This window comes from Trachurus trachurus (assembly GCF_905171665.1).
Source record: "Trachurus trachurus genome assembly, chromosome: 6".
Classification (NCBI taxonomy): domain Eukaryota; kingdom Metazoa; phylum Chordata; class Actinopteri; order Carangiformes; family Carangidae; genus Trachurus; species Trachurus trachurus.
The window spans coordinates 9184131-9204062 of NC_139897.1; the positions used below are offsets into that span (position 1 = coordinate 9184131).

At 43.5% G+C, this 19932-nt stretch overlaps 1 protein-coding gene across 5 annotated transcripts in view; it reads left to right on the forward strand.

Moving 5' to 3' along the window:
* Window positions 1-1097: 1097 nt before the first annotated feature.
* Window positions 1098-19932, forward strand: part of tead4 (TEA domain transcription factor 4) — a 29018-nt gene continuing 10183 nt past the window's right edge. Inside the window, exons 1-8 of one of the 5 annotated variants that reach the window (XM_083972854.1) lie at window positions 1098-1305; window positions 13183-13247; window positions 14365-14436; window positions 15942-16076; window positions 16913-16956; window positions 17234-17295; window positions 17514-17644; window positions 18693-18866. In XM_083972854.1, the coding sequence (XP_083828980.1) occupies window positions 1299-1305; window positions 13183-13247; window positions 14365-14436; window positions 15942-16076; window positions 16913-16956; window positions 17234-17295; window positions 17514-17644; window positions 18693-18866 (690 nt within the window). In that variant the 5' untranslated portion in view covers window positions 1098-1298. Of the gene's footprint in view, window positions 1306-13182; window positions 13248-13271; window positions 13721-13752; window positions 14118-14194; window positions 14437-15793; window positions 15842-15941; window positions 16077-16912; window positions 16957-17233; window positions 17296-17513; window positions 17645-18692; window positions 18867-19932 lie in introns of those variants that run through there. The other 4 variants (XM_083972855.1, XM_083972856.1, XM_083972857.1 and 1 more) reach the window with 4 other exon arrangements.

Genomic DNA, 19932 nt, shown 5'->3' on the forward strand with positions numbered 1-19932 from the left:
AAAATCCTTGTTGGTCTGACTTTGGTGGAGTTTATGAGACCATCCCTGAAAAGCTGTTTTTGTGAATGAATCATACAGTACTTAAATGTGGTGTGAAGTGTCAGTCTAAAGCAGCTTGATTTGATTAATTTGAACTTTGATGTGAGAATTGTACCCGTAATTAAGTATCTTTAACTACTCTGCAGACAAAATGGGCAATTGATAGACCACACCGTTGGTTAAGTTAAACGACCTGACAGGTTAAAGCAGTGGTTCCCAACCTTTTTTTTTGGCTCATGACCCCATTTTGACATCACAAATTTCTGGTGAGCGCCGTCATTCAAGATGCACAAGCTCAGATATTTGCTGCATTTTATTTGAACTCGATTTATATTTGAGAAAGTAAAATGATCAAATATAGTTGTTTAATATTGTGTGTGGCTTTTTTTTATCATCATTTTAAAATGAATAATAATTAGTTTAAAAATATTTTTATCAGTCTTTTTTATCAATTACTAGACATTTCAGGCGACCCCACGTGGGGTCCCAACCCCAAGGTTGAAAAACACTGGGTTAAAGCCTAAACGATTAATTGATAAATGGAAAAAAGGTATGAACACATTAATTGATCTTGTTGACAAATCTTAGTGGCAGCCCTTTCGATTACTTATTATGTATTCCCTTTTCTCCTTCATGTGTGTGTTTTCTGTATAAAGATTGCATGCTTGATTGTTTGATTGCTTGAATGAAGGTCACAAGGAGAACATGTGATCATGTCAGAAAGGTTTGTGTTATTGTTTCACAAAAAATATGTTTGTAGAAGAGCAACCTGAGAAGTCCTTCTCACGGAGGTTCAGGATTTTAGAAACCTCCTCCTTACACAGAAACACATTAGTTAATCTTCTTTCTCTTCCTTCCACAGGACTGTCCTGCCACACCCAGGCTCATCATCATCATCATCATCATCATCATCATCATCATCATCACACCTGTGGATTTCATACAAGCCGCTCCACTCCCTGCAGCCTCCTCCTCCTCCTTCGTCTCCGGCCCTCACCTCCCCCCGGCCCCCGGCCCCTGACCCTCCCCCCCCCCGGCTCTGTGGGTCCCCTCTCCGTCCTCCAACCACGTCTGCGGAGTGGGTGCAGGCTCCCTCCCCCAGGGGTGGGAGCGAGGAGCTGGGGGACGGACTCGACAAACCCCTGGAGAACGATGCAGAGGGCGTGTGGAGCCCGGACATCGAGCAGAGCTTCCAGGAGGCCCTGGCCATCTACCCCCCATGTGGCCGCAGGAAGATCATCCTCTCTGATGAGGGCAAGATGTACGGTACGCCCACCCCTTTCGTCTTCTGTCCACCTTCTTCCTCTCCAGTGTGATGATAAGCACAAGGCCTGGGGACCTGCTGACATGCAGTCCAGGGTTGAGGAAATACCTTAAATTCAAGTTAGTCAGAGAGTGATGGGCTATTTTCTTTTATATAGAACAAGAATTATAAATCTTAAATTTTTCATGCAAAATGTCCTGCATGAAAAATGTCTATAGACTACATTCCTTACAGTCTGAACTCATATCAAGCCATATCAATGGCTACAAAGTCTGAATATGCAGTTTGAAGAGGAATTTAAAGAAATAACAATAACCTTTGCTGCTGTGAAAAACGGCTCTGTTAAACCATTGGTATGTAGCGCTTTAGATTTTATGATGTGAATGAGAAGTTGATGATAGATTCATCTGCAGTGAAATAAATAGGGTAGCACTTTATTTGAAGCCTATCTCTATAATGCATTAAATAACCATACTTATAATGAGTTATAATGCAGTTATAGCACTGTATAACTTTAGTTATAAACACTCATAAATGATCAAAATGCTTTATAACAATTATCACAAGACACTATAAAACATTTTATCATGACTTATAAGGTCAGGTATTATAATACGTTATAATTTTTAGTAACTCACTGACAATGCCCACATCGATAATGCATTATAAATATAGTTATAATGTGTTATAACTGGCTTACAGACGTGTATAACTATCATTATGAACACTCATGAATTATCATAAGGCTTTATAACAATAAGCATTTATGAGTGTTTATAACTATAGGTATACAGTGCTATAACTGCATTATAACTCATTATAAGTATGGTTATAATGCGTTATAGAGATAGGCGTCAAATAAAGTGTTACCAAATATTTATTTCTTATTAACTGATACGTGACATCTCCTGTGTTGTGGAAAAAAACAAATACTCACTCCCTACTAAACTTCATATGGTCAAACAATTAGTTTCACACAGTCTCTCCCACACACAGAGACACACACACACACACACACACCCATTCACCACCACTCCTTGTGTTCATGTTTCACATCACTCCTGCTTCCTGCACAGCTGTCAGCGCCACTTGGTCCCGTAACGTTACAGTGCGGTGCGACGGGGGGCGATGTGTCAGACGCAAGGGCGCGCGCACTCATATCACTCCTTCCTCTTCTACGCAACATGGCCATCAGGCAGAGTTTGTTCATCTCGCATCAGAAGCAGCGATATTTAGCTGAGTCATTTTTTTGGCCAGACCTCTGTCTCATTGTATCTCTGGCTGTGAGAGTGGAAAGCACTTTACAGTATTCCTGTTACCGAAATGAATCGCTCACCATAAACATCTTTAGAGGAGCCCTTTCTCACTTCCTACCCAGAGTGCAATGCGTGTAATTAAATGGCGCTGCTGTTCATTTTGCCTGTTGCTGCTTCAGGTAAAATCAATCCGGAATAATGCAGGGATTTAGTAGCTTGATGAATTATCTCATTGTTCTTCTTATTTGACTACAGAGCGGCTGATTTCTTGATATGCCCCGCTCTGATTGTTTATTACCTCACATTTAACGATGATTTGAGGTTAAGGAACTGAATATCTACCCTGTAGGTATTTCCTCACTGAATCTTTGGATAATGTCACTGCCAAACAGGTGTTGGGAAGGTGAAGCGACATTCCTCCACGGCATCTCGCTGAAAGACGTCTGGTAACAGATGGCTCTGGCTGCGGAGCGTCCTCCTGCCTGACTGTGTGATAGTGGATCTGCTCGGTGGAAAAAACGGGGCGGATGGAGGTAGTGGCACTATCAGACAGCCTCTGTCATCGCCTCGTTTTGTCACTGCGCCAGACAGCTCCTTTAACTGTTAGGTCTGCCTAGCCTAGCTTAGCCACCTATCGAGGTCATGGCCATCCTCCGATCAACACTTAAACCCTTATAAAGCCTGTAATAATAGTTGGAGGAGGAGGGGGGTCAGGGGGGAGAGGGGGCAGGTGGCTCATGGTGTGGCTGGGTGGACAAAGGTGGTGGTGGTGGTGGTGGGGGAGATTCTTGGCAAGGCAGGCACTGAGGTGCCCCTTCCTCCCAGTGGGGGTCAGGGGCAGGTGATGCGCCAGGGAGCGCGTTGGCCCGCCAGGAATGGCATGTGTGCTTGGGAGCCTGAGGGTTCAAGGCAGCTCGGCTGTAACCCTAAACCAGAATAGACGTTTACCCTTTGAACGCCTGGAGGGGAGGAGGAGGAGGGGGGGGGGGGGGGGGGGGGGGGGGCAAATAAACACCAAGGTGGGCTGTGGTGTCTTGCGTGGCCTCTGGGCTCAGCAGACCACTCTCACACCTGTCCACTGTGTGTGTGTGTGTGGATATGTGTGTGTTGCAGGTTGATAAAGGTAGAGGTCTTCTGTGATTTAACTCCTCACATCTCTTTGTCTCAGCGTCCCTGTCTGTCTTTGTCCTTTATGAACAACCCCCCCCCCCCCCCCCCCGCTGCCACTCTCAGCCCGTCTGCCTTTCAGCTCACCCCCAGCTGCTCCCTGAGTTCAACCTCGCGGCCTCGCTGCAAATCCAGATTTATGACTCGAGAAATGAGGCAAGCAAGACCGAGGCCTGATGTGCGCGGCCCCCCGAGCTTTGCCCCCGTTGCCCCCGTGAACAGCTCGAACCGGCTTTTTCCCTCCCAGCTCCACGGTCCTCCCCTTTTATCACCATCCCTGGGGTCACAAGTGGCCAACAACTCAAGTCATTCAAGCCACCACAATCAATGCAAAGCCACTTTGAAGGTCTTTAGTGTTGTTAATGCTGTTAGAGCGCTGATGGGTGGTCTTAAATCACGCAGACAAATCAAATATCAGCTGAGAATATCTCTGAAAGCCGCACATGAAATGGTGAAGCGACGATTTGAGATGTTATTTGGTGTCCTTGCACAGGTTAAATATCAACACGTAGACAAAACAAACTCCTAGAAAAAAAGAAAAAAAAGAAACATTGACCGAGAGCGACATACTCCGAATTTCAGGTTGAATTCCCCTTTGAGGAATGAATGCCATTTTTCACCAAACAATATGATATTGAGTCTCCCAGCAGCGAAACAAAAGGAATGTGTTCGGATTGCCTTCTCCATTGTAAATTCCCAAATTGAATGGAATGTTTTTACCCCATATTCCATGTACATTCGCCGCATTTCTTTCCCATAATGCTGTGCATAGCACTGGCCCTCGCGCCCATTACTCAATAGACCTATTAGCTCGCTTATTAGGGACGGTGTCACGGATATTGTGGCCGTTATGTGCTCCGGGGGTAATTTGACATGCATCTGCCAAAGAAAACATTTCCTGCCTTGTGTGGCTCTCAGCGAGAGACGTGCCCTGTAGTCGGACTGAAGGCCTCATGCTGCAATAATGGAAAAACAGTCCCAAAAACTTTGTGCAGTGGAAACCAACGTGCTGACAGCTCTCACTAAAAGAATGTGCCATTAGAAATATGATTATGTTCCCTGTTTATTTGCTGCTATATAACTGCCATATGGATTTATGGGGGCCTCTTTTGCAATTGTAATTGTTTTATTTCATGATGCCTTTTGAATCATTTTTTTATTTAGCTACATTAAATCTTGCACCACATCATGTTTTATGCAGCTGTTTGGTTTCTTCACACTCGATTTCCTCACATCTGTTAGCGAGGCACCGTTTCTCACATTTGAATGCGTCTCGGTTCCTGTGGAAGCAGAGGAGATAGAGAGACGTGGATCAAGTCAACAGAGCTGCTCTCAGTAGCTGCCGTGTTTTTCTGTCAGCGCGGGACAAAGAATACCCACACAATGAATCACGGTTTCCACTCAGCTTGGCCTGTGTCACCACATTTGTTGTTGTTTTTTTGTCAGGCCGTGCAAATATGTTTTCATCTGAGGGCGATCCTTGTTAAGAATGTGATTAGAAGAGGTCGGCGGAAAGCAACAGCGAGTCCTCACCCAGGTTTAAACTCTGGCAGTAGAGTGAGAGATTCACCAGTGACCTTGACCCGTTGACCTCCTGAAGAGCCGGTGTTTTCAAGTGGTTTCCTTCCTTGTAATCACGTTTCTGCTCTCTGTTGGTAGACGTGCACTTGTGCAGCACATAACTACTTGATTTTTTTTGTTTTTGTCCACATCATCACATGATTCCACTGAAAGGCAATAGACATTAATATTAAATTAATGACAGCACGTGAATGCTAAAACACATTTGAACAGGACCTAAGGCTGTCGATGTCTGCAGCAGCAATTATTAAAAACTCTTCTGGTTGCTCTCTGTCAGGTTTTCGAGGAACTCCCCTGCTGATAATGAACTCCTGGAATCTAGGCACTGCTCCCTCCATCTCTATCACTCTCTTTCTCTATGCACTCGTCGTCTGTATCTCACAGAGCAACCCAGAGACCAACCGTGGTGAGCATTGGCAGCCATGTAACCGCGGTCGGTCCCTGTCACTTCATCTAGATGTCTCAGACCAGCAATGTGGAGGGTAGAAGGCTCCTTACAGAGCAGACATCTGTTGATCTGTCTATGCGATTAGCATACGTCCAGCCTCGTGCAAACTGCCTTGGCATAAATCTCTGTAATTGCAAAGACACTTGTGGCAGGTTGTGTTAATATAACATGACAACTGTTAAATTTACTCCTCGGCTAGAAATACTATACTTTGTCAGAAATCAAGAGCAAACTTTAGATTTGGCTCCTGACAGCAGTGCATGTGGTTACGGCGCTGATGAGTGGAGGTCTCTGCGCGTCTCTGCAGACAGGAAGCTTTGGCTTCTGCCAGCTTAAATAACACCTGTGAGAGACAGTCAGAGACGGACTCACACACACTGGGACAATAAGAGATGGGAAATAATCATTTTATAGAACTGTGTATATGGGCGCAGTGAGAGATGACTCAAGATATAAACCCCATTTCTTTATGACTGGAAACTTAATTTAACACATTTAATTGTCTTTAATTGACCTACCGATTACTTGAAATGAATTAATTGGAAATGTGTCAACTGTTCACTGCGTCTGTCGCTGTGTCTGTTTTGTATGCCTGAATTCAAAAAATATTTTTTTGTGAAAAGTAACTAGATTCCTTTTATTTTTTAAAAAAAAGTCTGTAGCAGCACATACTGAGAAAATAGTTATTGCAAGTTTAACATTATTTCATTCACACAGGCACCATTCTTAGATTTTGTGAATCTCTTTATTATTTGTTCATTTTATTTTTGTAAATTTGTAAATTTTTATTTGGGGAATAAAAAAACAACAGCAGATCAATTTATTGTTTAGTGCAAAAAAAAAAAAAAAAGTATGGTCAGTCACAAAGAAATTAACCAATAAGTTAAATGTCATTGATGCCAGCTCTAACTTTTGTATTAATAGTATATTATACTGATCAAACTACACATATTTGAACCTCCACCAGCTGAGCCGCTGCATCTGTCCTAATGTAGTCCCTGACTGGCTGCTGATGTGGAGGCTTCATAGAAGTCTTTTCAGTAGGCTGCGTCCAGGCTCTATCAGAGGGGAAATGACACCCAGCCAAGACATTCCTGCAGCCTAAATGTGACCTTTGTTTTCCTGTGCAGACAAAGTGGGGCATATGTGGTGCAGAGGGAAAACGTATGGCTGGCAGATGTGCCTCCATACAGGATGGCAGTTACACATACAGTACATGCACAACTGTGCTTACACACACTGAGCACATGATCAATAGCATACATTATATAAAAAAATATTATTAGAAATTATACATTTTAATGAATTACAATTAGAAATGACAGATTAGCATAAATGATAATTGACATGAAACCTAAACAACAATAACAACAACAACAGAAACATTCTGCCACAGACCTAAACATAGCAAAGCTCATACAAGGAAATACAGAGATGACTGACTCATTGGATTTAATGTTAATTATAATCTAAAACATAATTTAAGGGTTGGGGTTTATTTTGAAATAGAGTAGAGTCTCTGTACATAGAGTTGTTGTAGAACACGCACACAAACAGGACATGGACTCATGGGGTGATGTTGGAGCAGCAGATGTAAGACCCGGTGCGGACCAGTCAGTATATAGGAATGTGAGGAATGCACTGGGCAGAGAGAGAGAGAGAGAGAGAGAGAGAGACTGAGAAGGAGAGAGAGAGAAAGAGAGGGAGAGATCAGATCAGGCCAGTGATGACCGCAGCCACATGGGCAAAGGGCAGATTTACAACCAACCAGGCCTCAGTGGTTGGACACTGCAGGCCGCCTTCACTCACCCTGTGCACCTCTCTTTGACCTCCAACAGGCCGGAGGAGGAGGAGGAGGCAGGCGGCCCTTCAGCATCACCTCACTCCACGAGTGAATGTGACATATTATTTAGATTTTTCTCACAGATGTTTGTGTCGTTGTTTTCTTTTGTACTTGTGTGGATTTGGGGTCAAATGTTAACTTGCTGTTCCAGTGGTCCGCTCCAAATCCACCACCTTGAAGGGATGTTGGATCAGCACCATGACCTCATGAACCAGTCGGCCGTCATCTGAGTGATCCACATGTTATGTTAATATAGTGTTTATGCCATAGTCAAACATTCTCTTTGGGCTGCCAACACAATTTTAGTGCCACAGCATGAAAGTAAACCATTGAGTTTTATGTAGTCGGATGAATTTTAAAAAATGAAGTTACATTTAAGAACATGATATCAAATACAAATTCAAATTCAGTTTTTTGTCACTTTCATGAAAAACCTCTGTTTAACATGGGAGCGAGAAGCCGTTCTCCCTGTCATGTTGTATGCAAAGATAAAAAAAGGCGACACATTCTATTATTTAACCAAAAGGCAGTTCTGGGAAGAAATACATAACACACCTGACTCCACAACACTCTATCCAGCTCATATAAAACATAGCCAGGTTTTACTTGTGAGGACATCACATTAAACTGGCTGCGTCTTTCTGCAATTAGCACTTCTGGCTGGAGAATTAATCAAACGTTACACAGGTTGAGTTAGTCATAGGTGAAAAAAGTTGTAGGATACAATATCCCTCAGCCAGGGAAACTTTTAAAAGTGAAGAGGTGCTTTAAATACAGTTCTAACCCTGGCTATGTGGATACTGAAGCAACATGTAACAGCCAGATAAATATTTCTTATAAATAAGTGTTTCCTGCGTGTCACAACTCAGCAGTGTCCCCAACTCTGCAACACTTGACTTTGCTTCTGCTGCGGTCATTTTTCATGCCCTTAAGACATTTTTCCAGAATCAGATTTCCCCCAGACAAGTCCGTGACTGCAGGCGGTGTGATAAACAACATCAAACTGTGGACCAGTGGGTGATGGTATAATGTTCCTACTGACTTTCCTGCAGCCTCTGCTGGCACAGGTTCTCCGTCTGAGCTGCTCCCATTGGATATCATGATCTCATCGGTGTGTGACTGAGTCCCCTCTCTGATCTCATGGGTGTGTTGGAGGGTATTTTTGATGGGCCCTTCCCCAACCGCTCACTCTAGGAGTGGTAGGGCATCTGATACAAGTACACGAAGCAAACCCGCTTCGACAGCCCATTAAGGAAGCTGTTTAATGCTTGCAATACATATCCGGCTAATTTTGAATGTGGATACGGTCGATAAAACTGCGTGTCGTTTGCACTGCTGGTGGTAGAATACCTTATTAAATCATTATGGCCCAGAAGGCACTTGTATGTTTGTACATAATAAGGATGATCTGTATTAATAAAGCATTTTCAAAGTGTCTGACAAAAGGCAGAGACATAAAATCAATATAGGAAAAACAGATAAAACAATTACATGTATACAAGCCAATGCAGAGAGATTTTAAATAAAACAGTTGACTGGAAAATAAAACCAGGAAAAGGTCTCTGATAAAAGTCCAGACTAAAAGGAGGTCACAGATTCAGCTGACTTGATTTCCTCAGCAAGGTTGTTCCAGAGTCTCAGAGCAAGTTTTCAGGATGTACAGTATATATATTTATATGCATGTGCACAAATCCTTAGGTGACTATTTTGCCAAGCCCAGTCATGATGTATTCTCCTGCCCTCTTACCTTAACCTCACCATCTAACTGTCACAGCTGACTTTTTAACCTGTTTTAACCCTGAGGGATCTGCTATCATGACAGATTTGGCAAGATTAAGATTAAGATTTATTTGTCATTATGCATTTACAACAAAATAGTGTTGGAGCAAAACCCCCAGATGCCTAAAAAAAAAAGAAAGAGAGAGAGAAAGGACAAAGAAAAGCAACAACAATAGCTCATAGCTTTGTTAGCCATCCTGCTGAACAGATACGTTAGCGTTTTCACAGAGGAACATTACAGCTCTAATTTATGCATTGTTCACGCTCTCGTCTCCTCGTCCATGTGGTAACTTGGTTCCTCACTGGTCGACCGAGTTTGGATAAATCCATAACATAGTTTCACAACTGTGTGGCCGCCAAATGAAAAGAAGGAGCTGCTTTTCTGAATTCACAACGAGCTTTTCATTCATCTGTGGAGACATGTTCGCGCATCTGTGTCTGCTACTTTGAAAATCCCTATTGGATTGGATACACCATGTACATTTTACTGTACGCCGAGTGAAGTCTCCACGAGATAAAATGCTGGGAACTGGAGGAACTTGCTGCTGTAATGTGAGGAACTCGATACAGCCAACTTAATGTTCATTTGAGCAAAGCTCTCTGTTCGCCTTTTCAAGAGTTTGATTGCGAGGAAATGTGGAACTCTTTCTTAATCCCCGGGGAATTAAAGAAATATGTATTTAGGGGCTCGAACAATCGGCCGGCGAGTGCACCTCCTGATAAACTGTGAACGGTTGAGGAGTTTCAGCCCTGAAAGGAAAATAAGATTGAGACAGAATGAATGTCTTAACTGTGTGTGTGAGTTTATGTCTATATCTCTGTGTGCGACTGTGTGTGTATAAACCGAAGTAGACAGCATTTGAGAGAGGGGTTTAGCCCACAAAAGCTTCACACAAAGGCAGTTCTACAGCTGGTTAGTATGTGTGTGTGTTTCAGGGACGGTAGCTTTACAGGGACTAATATTGACCACCTTTCTTCCTCTTTTGCTTCTCAAGCCAACACTGATTCATTCACTGATTCACAAATAACATCACTCTGTTGTATAATCGCAACAGTTTTAACACTTTTTGAGATATAGAGTTTGCCGTTGCTTCCATACAGTTATTCTGCAGGCTGTGGAGAGATTTCCAGGAGATGTGATTCCCGCTCTTCCGAAAACCTCAGTCAGTCTTGGCCCTTAAAGTCACACAGAGCAAGAAACACATGAAATTTAAAAATGTTTCAAAGGAATTCCAAATTAATTTGGCAGAGAAAACTCAAAAATACACTAATTATGATGCATATTACTGTATAATTAGGTATAATAAGAAATAATAATCCTGCACAGTTTCCAGTAACCTTTACATAACCCCTCTTACTGAAGCTGTGAACTCACAGAGTTTATTAACAACATAATGGTTGCGTTCACTTTCAGCTTTACCTCAGAATAAACTGTTTAGACAACCTGACTAAACTGTTGGCTTGTTTACATCCTGTCTCATCGTCCGACTGCTGGTGTTTTTGTTGCCCTGTCTGACTGCATGTAATGGTGTTGCTGTGTTTCCAGTTACTTTGTTGATTGCAGTGGAAATGATGCAGACAGAGCCAGAGGATAAAGTGTTTTTTATTCTAAATGATCCTGATTTGACAGTTAAAGATCCCTTTATCCAATATGTACAAATTATAGAATATGACTGGAAAATCATGAGCAATAAGGAGGAAAGTCAGTCAGAAGTGATGATGGCCTCTATCAGTGCCTCCAGCCAAGTGCAGGGACCAGACGACCGGTTCACACGAGCACAGGGAAGAAACCGTGTTTTGCATTCCGCGCAGAATCTGATCACTTTTATTGGCTGACGAAATTTCTGATGAGGGTTCAGCCGGGTGTCAGTTTTCCTCTTTTCATCATGTGGGGGGGGGGGTCACTTGATTGGCTGGTTGTGTGGAGCGCTGTGAGGTCTGACCCCGAGCTCCGCTATGCCGGGGAAAATCTGACGGGTTCGTACCGGTTGTGTGTCGTGACTGATCTGTGTGTTAATTCTCATGGAGATGTGGTGCCAAGGGAAAAATGACCGTGTTTAAGAGGTGGTGCAAAGTCTAGCAAAGTCTTGTATGACTGTGTATGTGTGTGTGTGTGTGTGGGGGGGGGGGGCTGTGTGGGAGCGTGAGAGATGTCCTCTGAGTGCAAGAGTTGTGTGATTCACTCTGAAACTGATCTTGTGTTTGTCTTGTTCCTTTAGTTCCTCTTTGTAAAGGTGCTGATCCCAGATGTATGGCTGCTGTAAATGATTCTTCCTATTTATAATTAATTGGTTATTGCTGAGATTACTCTGACATTTTGTCCATATCTTTCCCATAATTTCCCAGAGAGCAATATGACATATTTAGATGGCTTGTTTTGGTTCAGATCCGCTGAACAACAGCTTTTAGAAGCTGCAAACAGAAAGAGTTAAGTTATTTTTTTGTCAAATATTGAGTCACATACCTGTCATTCCATCACTTTTTGCATGTATTCCCTTTACAATAAGCTTGTGTGTTTATACAGCCATATTGCTTTATATCCTGGTTCTAAATTTAACCCATTAAACCCTTTGTCTGTCGTTGTGCAACATTTTTTTTTCCCATTTTAGCCTCTAATCGAGAGGTTTTAGTTTGGGTGAAGACGGTGAAAAAAGCCAAATGACCGTTGCCGTCCGCTGTAACCCGACACCGTGGTTGGCGGGGAACGAGCCCAAGATTTACTGTGGGCGTAAAGGCATATTCCATAAACATTGACACACACGCCAGCTGCCTGGCAGCCTCACCAGACTGGGCCCCCTTTGGTCAGTGGCCTGCGCCGTGTCTGTCCTGAGTCCGGTCGCAGGATCTCATGGCTGCGGCCTCCACCTGCTCTGCCAATGTGACCTGTCTGTCAGCAGTTCAGGGGGGGGGCAGACAGAAACTGACGCAAGCTCTCACACAGACAGATGTATATACTTAGTATTACACTTACACTTGCAGTTTTCAGCGATGACACACTTGACAGCCGTGACACTTGCTTCGAGCGTGTGTGTTTGCACATGCGTCTCTATATGTGCATGCATGCAAACTCTTATAAACATGTGTGCACACACACACGGGCAGCTAATTTAGCTAATTATACAGTGACTTCATCTCTGTGTGCAAAAACAGAAACAGAGATATACAGTACACATATACATTCCCTCATTCCTCTGTCTCTTGTGTTCTGGTTTGGCCGAACATGCAGGCTCACTGATGAGTTAATAGTTAGCTTTGGTAAACATTTTTAATTCCTCCTCACTTAGATCTTGCTCTCTACACCCCCCCTCCCTCCTTTTTCCCTGTATCTGTGTACATATTGTCATATTTAATGTAATTATTTAAATGATTGTTTAATTATTATTTTTATTTTATTACATATTTAATCTCCTCAGGGTTTTTCAAGCTGCTCCAATCTTTCATGTGGTTGGATATAGCAGATAAAAGTGGGCAGCATAAAAATGTTATGTTAACAAAAACATCTCGAGTAAGAAATTTAACATGGAATTAAAAAAAGAGGAAAAATGCTCTTTGCTCTACCTCCTATTTAATATTCTGCCTTCATTTATTTTTTGGATGCTACAGTATTGCATGTTTGTATTCACATTTTAATGTTATTTTGCCTCTCAGTGAAAAATGAAGGACAGTTAGTCGAGAACTAACGGTCAAATTAATTTCATGATGTCAAGCCGGTTGCACGGTGGCTGACAACTCTGGAAAATGTCCAGATAAAACTTGTGCAGTTAGTTTTGTCAGACTGAAATAATGTTCTCTGGACTCTTTACAGGACGAAATGAGTTGATTGCACGGTATATCAAACTTCGCACAGGGAAGACGCGGACCAGGAAGCAGGTAAGTCCTGGAGCCAATGCCATTTGAATCTGCTCCTATTTTTGAACCGCTCCAAAAAGTCCTGTCCTGCTGAATGATGCCCCAGCACCCCGGGTACCCACACCACCCCCCTCCCCCCCTCCGGAGTTGGACATGACGATTGATTTAGGGCCAGGGCCCAATGCACAGATGCTATAGGATCAAGTGTCGGTGTTATTTCTTCACCACCTCGTGGATCTGGTGCTTGTTAGAAGGGGAAAGAAGCTGGGGAATATGGTGATCCGTACGGGAGGCTGAGGTGGGACGCGCTAGGGATTTGGAACTCTATCCACACTACGGTATCTGATATAGATGGACTGATGTATGGGCAGTGATGGATGTGGAGAGAAAGGGTCCCTGCTAAGTCATCTGGCAGAGTCAGTGAGAGAATGAGAAGAGATGAGTGGAGATGAGGGGAGATGAGGGGATAAGGGGGGGGGGGGGGGGTGGGGGAGGTGTGTGTGGGGAGAGGGGGTGGCAGTCACAGATCTGAGATGGATGGTGGGACAGGTTGGGGAGATAGAGGGACATCTGCTGGTGTCAGAGCAGCAGACTTAGTGACTGTTCTGTTGCACTACAGTTGAGTAACTGGGTGCAATTCAAAGAGAGGAAAATAAGATATGTTGTCATGTAGGGAAGATGACATACTTTCATTTTTGCAAAATAACTAATTTAATCCAGATATGATGTCAATTCATGCATATTAAAAAAAAAAACATATCATTCTACTTGGCTTCTTTGGTATCTGGCTGTGTGTGTAGTTAAGTTTTAATGTGTTTCACTTTTGAGATATCCACTTTTGAGATATCCACTCATCCTGTGTATTGTACCTGGGGTGTAGAACGTACTCCAGTGAGGTTCTGAGGAGGCTAGGTACATTGTGGACAGGTTGTCTCTCACACACACCTCTGGCCAATCTATAGTCTCAGATTCAGCAGTATGTTTTTAGTGGGAAATTAAAAAAAAAAAAAAGGCACCAAAACCTCAAGCTGGAAAATGATCAGCAACAGTGCAAAGGACAAAACCATCATTCCTCCTATATGGCCCATAAAGGCAACACTTTGTGTGCCAACAGTTATATGTTGTCTGTGTTGTCCAGGTATCCAGTCACATTCAGGTTCTGGCCCGACGGAAGGCCAGAGAGATCCAGGTGAAGCTGAAGGTACGCTACGTGAGTCAACTTCTCTGCTATTTTTTTTACATTCAGCAAATGTTTTTACAGTATTAATTGCTGTGCATGATTTTCAGGGGAATAAAGGAGAGTTAACAATACGTGAACTTCATCAGGTTCATAATTACAAATAAACACCCGAATGCACAGACACTTTAACAGGTTTCCTGCCAAGATGTTACCTGGGAGGAAAAGTCTGACTGTCATTAGCATGTTGCGTCGTTATTCGAGATGGAGTCATCCAGGGTTTTCAGATCATAATGGAGCCGTGGTGCCTGCATTGGCTGAGGTTATTATCCTGATTTTAATCAAGTTGAGCAGCAGCAGATGGAAAGAAGTTGAAAACATTATTACCCTGTGTTATTTCCTCCCGTAATGAAGTTTCATGTTTTGTTAAAGGTATTTCAACATGCATGGCCCCTTGCACTGCCATGTATTCACATTCCATTAACACAAAGGCACAAACCACTGGCTATTTTAATTGCGCTCCCTAATTGATGCTAGTTTTAAATGGCACGCTGACACATTTCGATGAAATGTGAACATATTTCTGGGAGCCCCGAGGCTTACTGTGCACAATTATGAACAAGATGAACCAAACGCAATTGTCAGGAAACAAATTAATCTCTGTATTATTCCTTCCAGGTATTACTCGTGGTAAGTACCTCAATAAAAGTTTTCCTGTGTGGTATGCTGAGAGCTTACACATCCCTGTCCCCCCAGTACTTTCTCAGTTTACATTTCTCATCCGCATACCCGCACCGGCAGCAGGCAACAGGACTCTCCCCTCACCTTGGACGGTAGCCACCAGGGTTCAGCTGGCAGAGCCCAGCGTCGGTCACAGGGTTGGCCCCCTGTCACAGGCCTTTTTTAAATACGTCTTTGGTGTAACTGAGCTCCCTACCACATGTACCCCCCATATTTCAGCTATGCCCTTGTGTTCGCCAGTTCTGGGAAGAAGAATGCACCGTGTGGCCTTGCCCATTAGGGCTGGGCGGCAAGTGCTTGTAGTCCTCTGTGGTTTGGAAACTGCTGAAGGAGTGGATTCAAAAAACAAGAGGCGTATCGCTTTACAGCGCAGCATAGGAGAGAAAGTTTTCTAGCGATCGTCTAGGCTGCTTTAAACTCTTTTCAGTGGCAGTAGTAATTTGCCATTTTGATTCTATTGTGATAAACATACTTAGATATCCCTGCTGTGCGCCTCGTCTTCCAATATGACCTCCAGCAGGAGCTGGTTGTCATCACCGGCTTGCCCCCGCCAAAGCAATAAACTTAACTCTTGACCCAAAGGCCCTTGACTGTAATATCACCTTCTCTCCAGCTCCCCGCCTGGCAGGGATTCACCGATGATGCAAGCTGGCCTCGACCCTTCGTTTCCCCTTTTAGGGCTCTGCCTGTGTTGCCGGTGAATGTTGGGAGCTGACTTAAATGGAGTCCTTTGACCACTCTCCTTTTGCGTGACCGTCTGTTTGTCTCACCCTCGCTCTCTGTCCTTCTCTCTCCAGGACCAGGCTGCCAAAGACAAGGCCCTGCAGAGTATGGCCACCATGTCCTCGGCCCAGATCATCTCACCCACGGCTTTCCAGAACAAGATGGCTCTCCAGGGCCTGTCCAGGCCAGCTTACCCCACTGCTGGTGGGGTGAGTCCCTGCCCACTGACCCCCTCCGCCATAGTGTGTTGATTAACTCAGAGCAGTAGAGCAGTTATAGCAGTAGCCAAATTTATGAAATAAAAAAAAAACGTGTTCATCCGAAGTGTGTTAGGGTTAGTTTTATTTCCACATCGCATTATTATTCCATCAATGTGTGTAGTGATGCACGTCCATCACTTTCCAGGATGTTGGTTGACTTTATATTGTAACTTATATCCATGTATAGCATTTTACAGATTTATAGGATAGTTCAACATTTTGGCAAATTGGCCCATTGCCATAATATTTATGGTCTTAGGAGTAGGTTCGTTACCTTTAATTGTCGGTGCAAGCTATTTTTAGAACGGCGGAGCAGAGCCTCGAGCTGCTTAGAGCTACACTATGGAGGCTCATGGAATTTCTTGGTTTCCCTCATCAAACTCATCAAATACACAACCTGAGCAGCTCGCGGCTCTGCTCCGCCGTTCTAAAAATGGCTTGCACCAACAATTAAAGGTAACGAACCTAGTCCTAAAGACCATATATGTTATGGCAATGGGCCAATTTGCCAAAATGTTGAACTATCCCCTTAACATTGTTTGCACCATTCACATTTATGAACCTGCGGTTTGAATACATATGAACTGACCCCTTTATAACTTCAATTAATTCAGAGTTAAAGTAGTTCCTATAGAGGTGTTTACTGTGTGTCCTGTAGAGAAACTTCAAAACTTTTTTATACGACACATTTAAGCTTGAATATCTTACATTTCTCAGCTCACGACAGACACAATTAAACAAATGTTGAGTAATTAATTAATTACACTTCTTTGTTTTTGTCCTAGTTTTGGCACGGGGCCCTTCCAGGACAGCCAGGAGGCCATGAAGAGTGAGTAGCCCTTCTTTCCACAGTGTTCATCAGTCATTTTTCATGTGATCAGCTTAATAACCATTAGATAAATTTCAGTCAGGAAGCGAATCTCAGAACAGATTAAAACACATCAGTGCAATTACAAAGAACAGTCTTCAGCTGTCTGACATTCAGCATACCACTCTGCCCCCTGCATCTTTAGAGGTCAGCCAGTCCAATTAGTATATGAGATGGGGTCATGAGGCCGAGACAGTGCATAACATGCCTCTCCTTCTCGTCTGTCTCGTCTCTCCAGCATTAAGCCCTTCTCCCAGCAGAGTTACACCATGCAAGCGTCCGGCCCGGCCCCCATAACAGGTGGGTGCTCTTTCTCCCCCCCCCCCCCCCCTCCTCCTCCTCCTCCCAGCTGTGTTGACAGAGGGCTGTCATGCCGGCAAAGTGATGAGACAACCCGGCTCGTGATGAAGAGCTCGCAAAAACCTCAGAGAAATAGCTGCAATGTCGCTGCATTTTCAAGTTTGACTTCAGCACACTAAAACCGCACATTCACGCACTCACTGCCCTCTCGTTTGCAGGTTATGAAAGCACAGCAGGGTTGTCCATGTCTCCCGGTGCCCCCCCTTGGCAGGGTCGAAGCATTGCCAGCTCTAAGCTGCGAATGCTGGAGTTCTCTGCCTTCCTGGAGCAACCGCAGGATCCAGAGACCGTGAGTAACAAGACTGGAGTTAACTCTGTCAAACACACACAAGTTTGTTTAGTTAACTTGATTTTTTTTTTTTATGATGACACATCTTACTGACAGTTGCATTAGACCAAAACTCACTTTATTCAGTTCTTTTAGATTTTTGTTGTTTTGTTTTTACTTGCTTCCAATCATACTCCAATTATTTTTATATGATATGTGTCATATCATATAAAAATAATTGGAGTATCATATGAACACCTACTGATAAACATTAGTTTCTGTCTAGATAAGAACATATGCTGTCTGAGACCTTTTTTTGCAGGACATATTTGTTAGAGAAAAAACTCTGGCACAGACTATGGCACAAATCTGTCTGAAATAAAACAGACGAGAATCCCTGCAGTTAGTCTGAGCTGTGATACAAAGAGTCGAGATACAAGGAGGCAAAACTTTTATAATAATAATACATTTTTTTGTTAAGCACAGATGCTCAAAGGCACTTTACATAGATAGATAACATTATAAAATAGATCAAAGTAGATAAATAGAAAATAGATAAAATAAGTGAAACAGTATTAGACACATAATCATACACATGATCATACATTAAAAGCTAATTTAAAAAGGTGAGTTTTGAGCAGGGATTGGATGTGTGTGCAGTCCTGGATGGATGTGGGGACCGATTTCCTGAGACCATCTTATACACAGAGTTCATCTTATACACAGAGACCAAGTTGAAATGATTCTTAATTCTTTAATCCTTCGTGGTTTTGATGAAGGCTGTGGCAGCGACTCACAGACATCACAGGATCAAAAGTATTAATACAGTGTACGCACAGCGGCTCATCACATGCTCATGAATGGTGCGAGTGAGGGAGAAAAGGGCGGGACCCTTGAGACAGGTGATAGGATGTTACAATAAATATGATGCAATGGAACAGCAGGCCCAATGTGACAGATGTCCTGGATTGCACGGTGCACTTGGCGTTAGATGCAACTCAGCAAAGTGGACATTTGACATTTTTGGCTCTGTTCGCCTCCTGATATGCACTTTTGTCTCCCTCTCCAGTTCAACAAACACCTGTTTGTGCATATCGGCCAGTCCAACCCGAGCTACAGCGACTCCTATCTGGAGTCGGTGGACGTCAGGCAGATCTATGACAAGTTCCCCGAGAAGAAAGGAGGCCTGAAGGAGCTGTTCGACAAAGGGCCGCACAATGCTTTCTTTCTCGTCAAGTTCTGGGTAAACAAGTCCACATTAAATCCACCTTCAATCCAGCTCTTTTCAAGTTCAACTGAATCACACTTTTTCCTGCATCCTCAGAGTGCATAATCCTCCCCACGCTATGAAGGTGAAGTGAGAGCACACTGAATACTCTTGTTAATGTTTTGTAGCACCTGTCGGCTGTTAATGGCCTAGCGGTGTTAACGGTGTTGAGATAGCTTAAGCGTTGGAGTTAAAGGAACTTAACTGTGATTTTAGGCTCAGAATGAATGGAAAGTCATCGCTCCCATGACCTGATTGGTGGTTTACATGCGAGCAGAGACAAAGACAGTGCGGCGCAGCGTGCATTTGGTGCGGGGGCCGCATTTGTATATGTCTGTGCTGTGTGTTTGTGTGTGTATTTGTGATTGTGTGTGATGGCAGCCTTGGGGAGAGTGGCAGGCCTGATCTTTCACTAGGGGAAATGTGAGCCTAGGCACCTGTCTCTGCACTATTACACTCCAACCCTCATGCCCTCCCCCAATATATTTATTTATAGATAAACCCCCCCCCCCAGAACGCACACACATACAGAGACAAACACACAACGCCACTGACTCACTGCAACACACCGAGAGAGGTGAGAGAGTCGATCACGATGACAAAGTTGACTTAAGACGCAGACGGATGGAGTGTGTGTGATATCATTGAAAAGACGAAAAGAACTATGTAAGTTGAGGCCAGGCAGACAGAGAGAGAGAGAGAGATCAGCGGAGGAAGAGACAGATGGAGAAATGGGGCGTATGAGGGGTGTAACTGAAGACGTTTACTTTGTTCATCTGTCTCATCTGGCCTCCTCGCTTTACATCAGGACAAGACCTTTGGTATTTGTATCATGCAGCACACGTACACAGTTACGAAACTGACCCTCTTCTTTACCTCAGGGCACCTCCCTACACGTATACACATACATGTATGTGCAATAAATAAGAGAAAGGTCTCTTGGACGTGAACTTCACAGAATTTTTGTAAAAATTCATGGTATATAATTCAATACCTCTCTACATGTATGGAATAAATTAAGTCAAATGAAATGGCAGTTCTC